The 14030-nt window shown below is 45.4% G+C and overlaps 1 protein-coding gene across 1 annotated transcript in view; it reads left to right on the top strand.

The window, feature by feature from the left end:
• sema6bb (sema domain, transmembrane domain (TM), and cytoplasmic domain, (semaphorin) 6Bb) overlaps positions 1 to 8350 on the top strand; it is a 127794-nt gene extending 119444 nt beyond the window's left edge. The window contains exon 17 of the mRNA XM_063466141.2: positions 2332 to 8350. Within this exon, the coding sequence (XP_063322211.1) occupies positions 2332 to 3239 (908 nt within the window). The 3' untranslated portion in view covers positions 3240 to 8350. The remainder of the gene's footprint in view (positions 1 to 2331) is intronic.
• Positions 8351 to 14030: the final 5680 nt, after the last annotated feature.

Genomic DNA, 14030 nt, shown 5'->3' on the forward strand with positions numbered 1-14030 from the left:
AAGTTAAACGCAATAAAAACTTTTCATTAAGAGTGTTTCATGGCTACACGATTTCTGGTCGATGATGAAGAACGCAGAATATGCTAATACCTAACAAATTCAAATAACAGCTGTGCTCACTATTACACCCCATTATTCACAGGTTAAATTACCCACATCCTGTAAGCACTGATGCAGCAGTGTGCACCGTACAAAACCGCACAACTTTATGAAGTTACTTCAAGATGAGGCTGCAGATTTGTCTGCTGGAGACGGCGTCCTTGTTTTTATCCAGCCCTTTCACACAGGAAGTAACAGTCAGGGTGTTGTCTAATATTATTTTTAATTTCATTTGGAGTTTTATCATTGTCTGCCTGCTTGTTACGGCTTCAGTGATGATGGCAGGCTAAACTGGTAAATGTTTATAGGATATTTGTGGCATTTATGGGAAATTTCTTGAGGGGAAAGTGTAATTTTTCTTTTTAAACTCAGTTTATTTTGATTGTGGTTTCCTCTTCAGGGCTGTTGATACACCTGCTGTGTGTTTTTCTGATTACAGATGCTTGGTTGTGCTCATAAAAAAAATGTTCTGATGGTAAAGTCGTGGCTTCCTGTTCCTGTCGAGTCCCAGCAGAGAGAGATTGGCTTCAGGGGGGTCCGTATTTACAGCGGATACAATCTGCCCTCGGAAAGTCTCATTTAAGCTGAAAATAGAGCTTCTGTTTACCTGAACGTTTTACTGCCTGTGTGTGAAAAGACGCTGGTTCGTGCTTCCCGGCTCTTGGAGCGTGATGTCTCATTTTATGTATTGTCGGTAGATTTCCTAAACAGGTTTTTATATATATGCAAGTTGGCCACAGTGTCAGGTTGTCCTGAGCGAAAGCTAAATTTGTGAGTCACTGCTGTCGGTGTTGAGTTAAACAGTTTGTGTGGCAGCTCAATGTCCAGTCCACAAATGGCCAGATGTCTCCACGCAGGATTTCTTGGTAATGCGTTTGGTTGGACAAAAAGTTCAGAATCATTTTTAGGTCAGTAAAGAGTCAAAGTTTTTACCCCCTTTTAATCCAGCCGAGAGCGCCGTGGCCGTTCGGCCGCCTCTCACAGCGTCTTAGCTCCCATTCCCCTGCTTTAATGCCAATGTGTAGCATAACACCAAACGAGACAAAGCCACTGGCCACTTTAATTAAGCACCAGGCTGTCTCTTGCTGGAGTGTTTGAACCACAACCGGCACCATTAAAAATGAATGTCTCTGTTAATAAAAGTATGTTTGTTTAAAAACACAACAGTGCCGTTTTCCTCGTGTTCATTATTCCTCCCGTTCTCTGCCCCGCTTTGTGCTCGGCAACTTGTAAGTGAGTAAGTGGCTCCCACTGTCTATTAATGATATTCATTTATTTTCTCTTAGAAAGGATTTATTTTGCTGTCCTTGTGGAGACATTCCTCCCTCTGCCACTACTGGAGCTGTAATTTAACAACTATTACGAGTGTTTGTCTAAGGCCCCAAATGTTCAAGTATGCTTTAGGCCACGACTCTCTCTCTTCTAACACCCTCTTTTTTGCCTTCATCTGCTTCCCTTGGCACGCACATGCTCTCATTGTATTCATTTGGTGCTGGTCCCAAGAGCTTACGCAGCAAAGAATGACTTCTTTTCTGGCATTTTTCTAATTGATCCATGGCAGCCCAGGCTGTGGTCTTGCTGTTTTCATATCTTCAATAATTCATAAACAGTTCTGTCTGAGGGACTTCATCTCTTGTACTCACTAAAAAAAAAACAAAAAAACCCAAGATACAGAAAGTTGTGTTTCGCAGATTAGCTGTTCTTTATCTACAAACATGATGCCTCGCATTCACTCATGCAAGAAATCATCTTGCACAAAGAAAACAAATGTATGCATACGTTGGGCTAACACTTACAGGGTATTTCTGTTTCAAAATAGTTTAAAGTCAGACTAGCTACAGTACACATGTAACGTCAACGGCACCTGGACTGTATAAGTGATTTTCATGGTATGGAAGCTTGAAGTTATTACTCGCCATTAACGACAGACTTGGCATCTCTCTCTGTAAAGCTAATGTTGTGAAACATGTTAGCTTTGAGAGCTATTCTCAATCAGGAAGACAGTTATTAGAGCTATTAAAATCACCATCCACTTTACATAATGAAGGCAATTAGCCACAGCTACCTTGGCTGGAAAGCATACGACCATTACCACCCACAGAGAGGAGATAGAAAATAGGTCACTTTGTCTGGCCGTTTGCAAACTCCCACATGCTTTGTGCAGGAAATGCTGATGCTTTTTGCGTGCTTTCACCAGTTGACTGAAGGCTTTTTTCTTTCTCTCTCTGTTAGGAATTCTGCTCCAAGAGAGTTTCATGGAGGAGCCCGATGGCCTCGTGTCCGTAAACCTCTTAGTGGTGTCTGCTGTTTCAGCTTTTGCAACAGGAGCCGTCCTTTCTGGTCTCACCGTCTGCTGGATCATGAGTCACCGGCACCGCCACTCTCGCGGCTCTGGAGCCGGCGGCGCCCGGCGCAAAGGTGACAAAGAGCAAAGCATGCTGGGACAGGGCCGCAGCGGGTCAGTGATGAGCGTGACGAGAACCAGCGGCGGGGAGCGGCGCTGTTCGCAGGCGGACAACCCCTTTGTCACACCCAACGGCTGGCCTAAAGGAGAGATGGACCCTGGCTTGCTGCCCACGCCCGAGCAGACCCCCCTGCAGCAGAAACGGGGCGTACGTCTCCCGGACACCGAGTGGGACCAGAGTCAGACCTTCCTCACTGCCGTTGGGACTCCCTGCCCTAACAACTCCGTCATCTACCTGAGCTCCAAGTTCCTGCACGGCGGTGGAGGCGGCGGCGGTATGGTCCGGATAGATGACCCAGGAGAGGTGGTGCTGCCTCCACACACAGAACGCCATCGCTACCTGATCCTCGCCACGCAGAGAGGGGAGCACGGTAGCAATCGCCCCACCGGTGCGCTAAGGAACTCAGCAGGAGAATACATCTACCCTGCCACGCCGCAGGACTCCCCCGACCGACGGAGGGTGGTGTCCGCTCCCACTCCCCACATGGACTACGGGGAGCCTCGCTGGAGTCATGAGGCGCTCAACTACAACAGCAACAATGGCGCACCCTATCACCCTCAGCGCCAGGGCCTCATCAGGCCAGACATGCATGGGCCCCGAGGGCTGGGAGAACTGGCTGACTTCAGCCATCTTCTAGGAAAGAGCGTGGGCGAACGCAACCCCAGTGGCCAGTGAGGCGACGCAGACGAGCCCTGACGCCAACCCCTTCCCTCCAACAGCAAACTGGAATCAAACAACCCTCAGATTCACTGTCCCGGTCCAACCTTACCCTGTCTGTCCTCTCTCACTGTCATTCAATGTTCAGACATCACTCAGCTGACTAAAGAGAGGGACAAAGAGAGAGAGCTGACAAAGAGGAGACAACTCTCTGTACATCTCCGTTCCTCCGTTCGTAATCCGAGGTGCGCACCTCGGCTCTGTCGGTGGATCCAACCGCAGAGCGTGACTTTGACTCCACGGGACGACCGGCGAGCTAAAAAGAGGGGTGCGGAGAACGAAGGCTCTTCATAGAAGGACAGTGTGGAGATTAAAAAAAAAAACAAATAAAATGACAATTTGGCTTGCAGCACCAAATGTGAAAGGTCTCCCTCCACCATTCTGTTCACTGTTTTAACACCACGGATCTTCTTTAAGTGTGAAATCACGTTTCTGCTTTGGTTTGTTGATGCCGGTGGCGTCCAGCAGACAACCATGTACTTTTCTTTGGACTCGAACTGATGTCGCCGTCAAAGGGCCGCGACTCTCAGCCAATCACGCTGTGTGTATGTGCGAATGCGTGTGGCCACGACAACCCCAGCCAGCGTCCTGTCTTAACTGTGAAGTATACCTGTATAACAAAGATGGTAATAACATTGTTTTCTTTTTATAACCAATCACAGAGAGACAGACGGATTTTATCACGTGTCTACTTGAGGCTCTTTGTGTTCACCAATCGGAGGTTTGGATGGTTGGTTGATCGGTGGCTAGTGAGGAGGTCGGACTCGCTCTGTGAAAGTAAAAAAAAGAGCAATAATGAGCAAGATATATATAAGGATAAAGATAAAGCCAATTTAATTTGATATTTTTATATCAGCATCTTCTCAGCAAGGAAAACCGAAGCTTCGAGACGTCGGAAAGGCTCTGGGAAAAAGGAACAGTATCTCCACTCCACCCCCCTCCCTTGCTGCCTCTCAGTATGCCTGGGTCTGTCTGACCTGACCCGAGGCCTCCCCGGGCTCCGCAGTTCATTTGAAGGAGGGAATGTGAGCTCTGACTGTCTGCCCGGCCGCTTGGGAGCTCCATTCAGCCTCTTCTGCCCGACACTGAGACTCTTTGTGCCCCAGAGGCGGGAGGAGACTGCGGCAACAAATAACCGTTAAGAGTCAAGGACCTAGCCCACCGCCACAGCCCGGCGGAATATCAATGAGGAGGACAGCAGCTCCATCCGTCACGAGAGACGCAGCGACTGGGCCCGGGCATCTCTCGCGGCTCACGCACACTAGCGATTCACTGGTTTGCCGGGACAGGGAGGAGCTGAGGGGCTGAAGCTGGGGCTGAGGCCAGAGTAGGGGCACTGCTCGCTGTTCACAATGGTCATCCCTTGTGGCTCCGTCCCTTTCTTACTCTCAGTGTGTTTCCCAACAAAAGCAGGATAAAGAAAACAGACGGGCATGGGTATATTGGGGTGTGGAGTTACTCTTTCACTGCGTTGTCTGATCTTTTGATGTTTCCTATTTTCATCAGCTCTCATCTGTCCTCAATTCAAACGTAGATAGCTTCATCTGGGTCATACGTTCGTAAAGGTGGTGTTTTTATGAGTGTGTGAGTCTCTTAGGGCTTGTATACATGAATGTGTTACTCATATTGAGTGCAACAAAACAGCTTTGATCAATCTTACTCTCATTCTCGCCCTGCTTTTCTTTTCTCTGTTGAACCATTAATGACCGTCTAACACTCACAAATGCATGTTAACAATGTCAGAGCCCTGCGTGGGAGCGCAGTATGCTATAGAATACGTTTAAACCATTATAACGCGCACAAAGAAGCGAGTTAAAATGGACGAGCTGGGTTTTCCGCTTTAAATTATAGATGCTATCAACAAACACAAGACACACATCTTTCGGTCCTGATACAAAACGACCCTTTTTCTATTCAGATCAGTGGTTTTTCCATCAAAGCGGGACGCATGCCCGCCCAGAAACTTTAAGCTACCTTATAGTACCTCCAGGGTTACAACAGCTCGTCACTGGGGCAGTACTCTCTAATGTACTGTCATTGTGCCCTGGAGGTTTGTAGCTTACAGAGACCAGTCCCACACATCTGGTGACAGTTTCATACCTTAATGCAGCAGTCCAATAAAACTATTAATCAACATGCATGTCTTTGAACTGTGGAAGAAGCTGCAGCACCTGGAGAGAAACCCACACAGGCACAGGAAGAACAAGCACGCAAAACAGATCCAAAAAATGCTTTTCATTTCACTTTGATTTAACAGTTTGGTATTTCTTAGTATTAAACTCCAGAAGAGAAGGTCCTGTGATTAGACCCGAGGAGGTAGACTGCACTTGTGGGGACAGAAAAGCTCTTTCTTTGTACCCACACCTCTCAGCTCTCTGAGGATTTATGGCACCGTTTCCAAAGTTTTTCAGTTTGTTTTCTGTCTTAAAACTTTCGATCGATCGATCTCCCTGCAGGGGTCGTCCAGTATCCAGCGTCCAGAGTCTAGGTTTGGACCTGCAGACCTTCCTGTGTGGCGTTCGCATGTTCTGACTGTGCCTTCAGGTTCTCTGGCTTCTTCTCAAATGCATATGTTTTAGTTTGACTGGTGATTCTAGCCTGTCTGTGACTGTCTGCCTGTGTGTGTGAGCCCAGCCTCTCACCTGAAATCAGCTCCATTCCCACCAAACGTCTGGCCGGACATCGTCAGTTTCTGCTGCAGCTTCTTGCATTTTTTCACCTTTTTTCTTTTACAAAATAAGTAATAAACGTAGTTCGAGCACATCGAAACACATGCAGGCATATTTTGAACAAGAACCGTGTGATCCAAGTAGCGTAAACAGAAGCATAAATCTGACCCGACACTCGATACCACCTGACAGTGTTCAGCTCCGCAGACACATTTCTGTTGAGGTTTAATACCCAGCCCTAACAAATGTACAGCCAGGCTTGACGTAATATATGAGACAGGCCAGTGAAAGAGATTTACGAAGACAAGGACAGAGGAGGAGGTCAAGCAGGCAAACGTGATGTTACTGCATTACCGCCTCGCCACCACATTAAAGCAGTGTATTCTTTACACATTCCACCCTGAAACAGGTCATTAGTATTGAGGATAGGAAGCTCTCCACCAGCCAGGACACCGCTCGTCTCTGCCCACGAGGCCTCTCTGTCTTGCTCGGCGTGCCCAGCGAGGCGTCTCCTCGCTCTGCATCTCCTCCGGTTTTTTCGCTAAACATGCTTGATTAGGCAAAGTACATTCCCGGCCCTCTAATGGCCTGATGAGCCCCTGAGAAGATTACTGCAGACACATCAGCCCTGAGAGGGAGGCGCTGTTCAACCAGCTCCGCTAACCACCAGCAAAACACACACACACACACTCGCGTGCAAACGCACAAAAAGGACCTTTAACCAAATTTGGGGCACAATTGAATTAGGATCGGGAGCTGGGCTCGGGCCTGCTGTAGGCTGACTCTGACTGGTGTACATGTTACTTTACTGACTGCATAATTTGATTACCTTAGTTCAACATTACAGCGGAGCTAAAAAATTCACGTGGACCTCATGAGAGCTCTGTTTATTAAAGCCATCATCCTCCCCTTTCTTTGCATACTTCATGTCATTCCCGTTCCTCCTCACCGAGCAGCTGCACTTCTTCTCCTTTTCTTTAAACCCTTTGATTGTTAGCAGACTCTGCCGGCCCAGCTCTCATTGCACTTGTCACCATTAAAGGTTAGCTGGTTAATTTAATGATTCAGTAACAGAAACAGAAATCAAAGTAACCTCCACTTTATTTCACATTAAATCCTTGATGCGTAACAGTTTTTAGACATTTCCGTAAGCTCTCATGTGGCAAATTGCTTTCTTTTTCCTATAAGGGCTTTTGCTTTGTTTTATTTAAATGTAGCATATACTGCCTCCAGTCCTGCAAACACACACACACACACACACACATTCTTCCTCTTTATCTCTGCTCTGCACGAATCAACACACACACATAAAATTTCCATCTCTGTCTTTGTGACCCAGCCAGTCTGTGATTTTATTTATTAAGATGTGTGTGTGCGCACTCGCTGAAGAGACCATGCCTTTGTGTGTTGGGGTTGTTTGTGCCGTGTGGCCCAGTCACGTGATGCCCCCCAGCCAGTAACTGCCATTTTGCCCCACGGTGCTCCAGTGCACTGTCCGTGCTTTATGCCCCAGAAAAGGTCCAGGAAGGACGCTAACTCGCTTGAAATCCAGCGATGCACGGGGATGTGGTGAAACGAGACTGCACCTCCCCGGCCAATACGCGAGAAGAAAAAGCACAAACGGCGAAAACAAAATCAACGTTTGCATTTTTGTAAAGTTGTAGATGTATTTAGTCGGCGCTGACCATTTTTGTCATGTTTGCTTTTTTCTATTGTTTGTTTCTGTGCTAGATACTTGGTTTTAAGATTTCTATGGAATATTACTGTATATGATTTCAATTCTCTGATGTGCCCGATTTGATGATGACAATGAACCCGATGACTATCATGACGAGCAGTACTGTGAGCAGCACCCAGGTGTTGCGTCCTGTTTGGATCTGAATGTGAATCGGAGGAAGAAGAGGAGGCAGAGCGAATTAACCACAAAGACCGAGTTCTGGGAGGAGGCCGTTCTCCTCCAGAGCGAAGGAGTCCTGCGGCTCCCACCAGAGGCCGGCCCCGGGGCCTCGGGGGCGGGCTGTCATCGGATGACAACACATGTCCCTGCTACGTGTACATAACCTTGATGCTTACATGTAATTTAAGTGCAGTAGCTGCATGACGACAAAGCCTCCGTGTGTGTACAGAAGTAGCGACGTGTGAATTTGTACAGTACATGCAAGTGTGTGTGCGCTTGTGTCCGCGAAGAAATCTGTCCGTCGTCACGCCAAAAGCAACACGTGCATGCACCCTACGACAACTGCGCAGCACACACAAACACAAAGGCCACACTCATACGACCACACAGACACGCTCCAGCAGTTGTTCGCCATGTCGCCACATTGTCCCGAGCTCTGCCTGTCACTCCGCATGGAGACTTTACTCTGTGTCAACTTTCTTATTCTAATAAACCACTCAGACATGGACTTCACATCGAGTTGTGATCATTGATTACGGCGTTCTAATTAATTTTTGCTCTGTCACTGATCATATTTGCTTACATAAAAACAAAAGCCTGATACCCCGATACAAGGAAAAAGTGTTTTTAGAGCGTGTATACGATGCAGTGTGTTGTGTATATGAAACAAAGTGAGCTGATAGCAGCAGCTGTCACAATAATGTAGTGAAAGTAGAGAAGCAGTCGAGGGTAAAACAGAACCAGAGCGGATGCATTTAATTAGATTCCACAGCTGGAGTCACATTTCTGAGCTAATATTATTTTTTTAATCGCACACACTGTCAGCACAAACTTTAACAGCGGTACAGTGTTTGACATTATGATGTCATTGCATCAGTGATGACCATGGAAGGCTGTGAAACCTGCGTTTTCCTACATGGGTGCCTCCAAGAGAATTATGTTAATCTGTTTTATCTCAGGAAGAAAGAGAGAAACACCAGCTCATTTTGGATTTGACGGAGAAAATGTTTGACATCTAAAAAACTACTACATTTTTAAGTACAGTCCTTAAACATGTGAGCTGAGGAGAGCGGCTCCTGGACTTTTGGGAGAGGAACGATGCCTCGTTCTTGTCTCACAGCAGAATGTCTTTATTTCTTATGATAAATGTACTCTCCTGTTCCCCAAATTTATCTGCAAACTGTGTGTTTTTCTTTCTTTGCATTTGAAACTGATCAAATATTTAATACCCAGATTCCTCCTTTTGAAGTGTTATCACGATCTCGCTGAAAGCGGACTGGTTGCTTTTATAAGCAGACAGTTAGGAACAGATCAGGCACACAGTTCATTTATTCATGGTGAAGTAATAACTCCATCCAGCACTTCATTTGGGCAGTTATCCAACCCCTTCAGCTAAAACCTGGGCAAGGTCATATTATTCCAGTTTGCACTTTAGAGCCATCATTATTTTAGTGTCATCCCTTTCAGCTTACTAATTCAGCCTAATTTTACATGTTTAATGGGGACATTTATTTTGTTTTTAATTGGATGATTTGCTGCGACTCAAATGATAGTAATATATCCATCCATCCATTTCCTTCCACTTATTTCAGGATAGCAGGGGGGCTGGAGCCTGTCCCAGCTGTCACAGGCTGAGAGGCAGAACAGGCTGTGGACGAGCTGCCAGTCAGCGCAGGACCTCATGAAGAAACACAGTCAGAGGATAACCGATTCACTCGCTGTAAAGATGCTGTTCGGTAACGCTGAAGATCTGACTGTGTTGTCACGCAACGTGACGAATGAAATGGAAACACGAGCTTTGAAAAACGATGATAAATTATAAATAAGTCATTCACTGGTTGAGAGAATTTCCTCGTGTCTTGAGAAGGAAAAACGAAAGCCTGAAAATCGAAGCTGACACAGATTGAGATCCATTGTTTTTTCTCTACTGCACAACAGCCCAAAGCTGCAGTGAGCAGTCGTTGTAGTGTCATCACTCTTTGTTAGAGGGTGCTACTGCTCCATTACATTCACTGTTATTGTTTCATTAAATGCCAAAACCCAGAGGCGATACGGCATCTTTATATTCAGTAAAGCAATCATAAAAAGGTGTAAATCCATGAAATCCACGTCATTTACCTGTCACTTCATATTGCTCGGTGTAGACAGAGTTTACCTTCCACCTCTCCTCCTTCCCTCCCCCTGCTCCTCACTGGGCTATGCCTCCACTCTTCTACCTCCCTCCTTCCTACCCATCTAGTTCTCCATCTCTCTGGGGAGCCTATCAGGCCATTTCACATCTGTTGAGTGGTGCAGGGCAGCGAGGACCTGTCAGGGACTCTCATTCGCTGATGGTTTATGGGAGTGAAGCCCTCCAGTGCTGCAGTACTCAAATGATGGAATGTGCCGGTGTCTCACACTGTGTGTGCAATCCCACATTTGTGGCATCCTTGTCCGCCGTCCTCTGCGGATCAAAACCGGCTGCATTTGCCAGCTTTGGGATAATTTACAGCGTGTTTGCAGCCGCTCCGTACTCTATCAGATCTATGAAAACACACGAGCATGTGTGCATGGCCTATCTATCTATACACACACACACACACTCATTATGATGAATCTGATTAATGAAGAGGCTGAAACAGTGCCAGTGGGTACTCTTCTTGATTTGACTGCCTTCTACAGCTGAGCCCCACACCGTGCCAGCTCTCATTCCTCTCAGCATCTTTGTTTTCCAAATACTCACATTTTCTCTGACACCACTGAAAATGAAAAATATTCACACTTTTACACACACTTTGGGCTTGATGTGCACTGCATGAAAATCAAGTGCAATAATATGCTGTGAAAAGTTAAAAGGGCAAAGAAATCAAGGTGCTTTTTCCTGGTGAGTGGAGACACTGATGCACAGGCACAAGAAATGAGCTCACTAACTGAAATCTTCACACTGTTCTGGCCAGACAACGAACGGAAAATGAGCGATAGAACGATTCGGGGCAGATGAGCGAGCAGGTCGACAGCTGAATACATTTACATTTCGTGCAGACCCTTGCTGTGGAGATGTGGCTAATGAGATAACCCAACTGTGCGCTCATTCAATTGTCTGTAACTCTGCTTGTGCCTCTGATGATATTTCCCACACAAAAACATTCATACCTCATGAAACTCTTAATTGCTGTTAAAATCTCTAATAATTGTTAAATCAGAGCAATGTCTTTGTGCACGGCTGTTGGCTATGACTCAACACCAGCCCTGCTGACTCTAATGAGTCCACTACTGTGCCATATGCAGTACACAGAGAGTGTGCTGCATTGTTAGAGAAGAACAGTTTTTCCCTCAAACCAAAGAAAAATTGCCAATTGCAATAACAATTCTGACCATCAGAGGGCGGTGTAAGCTGCTGGGAAAAAAAACACCAAAACCCTGATCCCAAAGAGTAAATTGAATTATTCCCTTTACATCCATTTGAGTCCTCCAGCTTTAATAAATAACTGGTACCATGTGTTGTTTTTCACATTTTATCCTGAAATGTTTTAAAGATTTTAATCTCAGTGCCTAGAATGTAATTGCTTGGAATTATGTAATGAAATGAGAAAAGCACAGCAATACAAGGCACATAATGAAATTAAAACCATAAGGGAATAAAATGAACAATCAAAAGGAAGTGAAGGTAGATGAGTTGACAGCCAGGGCCATAAAGTCTAATTTGGGAGTTTGAGTGGGAGCAGAGAGCCCCCAGGTGGCCATCCATGGAAGCTCAAACAGGAAGGAGAGAGTTTGTGACTCATTACTGTTTTGATTGGAAAGGATGGGTTGTGCTCGGTTTCTGCGAAGAACTGTGTGGCTTCACGGATAAAAGATGTTACACTGGAAGGGACTTATGTTTCAGCATATTAGGATGTCTTGAGTCACCTATTATTATCTCTTGTAATCTTTAAAAGTGGTTCTCCAGTTTCCTGAAGGTCTTTCAGAGTTTTTGTGGGGATGTTGGCTGCTTTTGTGACACATTTTCAGTCCAGTCTTGTGCCTGAATCTTTTTCTGCTCTTTGTTTGTTAAGCCACTCAACGCTGATCTATGAATTATTCAAACATAAAACAATGCACCTATTATAGAGATGAATCAGTGTGATTCTATATATAACAGAAAACTTACCAAAGGACTAATTTTAAGTTTGGCAGCCTGTCACAAAACATATGCTTTCTTCTCACAGTTGAAACTATGAATAATGCCACAGATTGCACAGTTTGACACGCAGAAAATAGTATTTGTCCCAACAAGATGATTCCCAAAGAGCTAATAGTTAAAAACTTAGCATGTCAACTGATGTGTCCTTAAAAACTTTTCAGGAAACTGGACAAACAGAAGACAAAGGAAAAGTAGCAGACATCAGATAAACAGTATCTGAAAGTCATGTCCTTAAAGAACAGCAAAAAGTCCAGCCTGACACAGGACCTTCAGCTGATCATCTACTGTTCATTTATTTATACAAGGCCAGATCACAATATCAGTCTCCTCAAGGTGCTTTATATTGTAAGATATGATATGACCCCTATGAGGAAGCACTTTGGCAACAGTGGGAAGGAAAAACTCCCTTTTAACAGAAAGAAACCTCCGGCAGAACCAGGCTCAGGGAGTGGCGACAATCCGCCGCGACCGGATGGGGTGAGAGAAGGAAGACAGGGCAAAGACATGTTGTTGAAGAGAGCCAGAGATTAATAGTATGTATGATTCAGTGCAGAGAGGTGAGTAAAAGGCTCCATCATGGTTGCATACAATATGGATAGCATCTGATTGCAGCAGTTTCATTTTTCAGCATGACAATGATCCCAAACACACTGCCAGCGCAGTGAAAGCCCACCCATGCACTATCATTCACGGATGGGCCTCCCTAGAGCTCGGATCTCAGCATTACTGAAGCAGTGTGGGAACATCCTGAGGCAGAAACATCCAAACAAGAGCTTTGAAAGTTCTTTAGGAAGCTGGAGAACTATTCCTGAAGATCCTCACAGAGATGACAGAGAGCTGCTCAGAGTTTGCAATGAGCTGTTCACACTGAAGTTCACTTTCAGGCTGTTTTTGCGTTATATGCTATATTTCCATGTCGGCATGTTTCAATAAAAAGCTGCACCTTTTCCCCATTTTCCTAGCAAAATATAAAGAAATGAGAGTGATGGGAGACTTTTGACAGAAGAATTTAGAATTAGTATTGTGGCCTCTCAGGGCAAATATACTGGGAACTTGATTAGCTCTTACAGGTTAGAGACAGGCACACAGTGTCAGATCATTATTCATGTATGGCTTCATAAGATTTTTTTTTCTTTACAGTGATTTTGGGGCATTTTATGGATTTGATGAGAAGCCTCTGGATGTCTTGTTGTGTCATTATAACTTTGCCAACTCTTTAGAAGAGGAAGAGGGGCAGTTCAGTTCCCTGCAGGGAGATAAACTCTGCAGTTACCCTCATTTAACCACATATTTAATTCACTTTACCGCGAGCACTCATCTGTGTGAACATAAAAATACGACCAATTCAGAAGAATCGAAGCTGTCGCGGGAGGCTATCGTTTTATCACACGCATCTTTCCACCTTTATTTAATTGATTTCATCTTGGAGTTTGACAGCTGTACAGTATGAGCGATAATCTCAGCGGTCGTTCGTGATACGCACATCTGCGAGTCGCTGAAAGGATATGGGCCTAATTACGGTCGCCAGTGTGTGTGTCGGCGTAGGTGTAATTGGAAAATCAGCAGGGTGCGTAACGAAATGTGTAGGCCTAATTGGCAAGTCAGCGTGGTGTGCAGCTGCGCCCTGAGCAAACAGTGTAGGCAGGACATAACGAACATCGCGAACACAAACACCACTGAGATCTTGATGATTATTTATTTTTCGTCTCAGCAGTTCACCCCACAAATGCAAAGGCATGAATAAAAAGAATGTTTTACCACTGCAGGGGTACATACAGTGTGTGAGCTGTAAATAAAACCATTTATCCTTTCAGGGCATCGTGGTGCGTGATGCTGTGGGGACCGTTTGCCCTCTGCACACCACCACTAAGTTTCAGCAGGAAATGATAGCCAAAGACAATTAAGGTAACAGTGGTTATGGGAATGCACACAAATTTGGTCGAATTTATGCATCAGGCGGGGTTAAAATGCAATAATTCAGCCTCATAAAGCGAATTTGCGAGTATGGAGTGGAGAAAACA

The sequence above is a fragment of the Pelmatolapia mariae genome, linkage group LG23, assembly GCF_036321145.2.
Source record: "Pelmatolapia mariae isolate MD_Pm_ZW linkage group LG23, Pm_UMD_F_2, whole genome shotgun sequence".
In the NCBI taxonomy this organism is placed as follows: domain Eukaryota; kingdom Metazoa; phylum Chordata; class Actinopteri; order Cichliformes; family Cichlidae; genus Pelmatolapia; species Pelmatolapia mariae.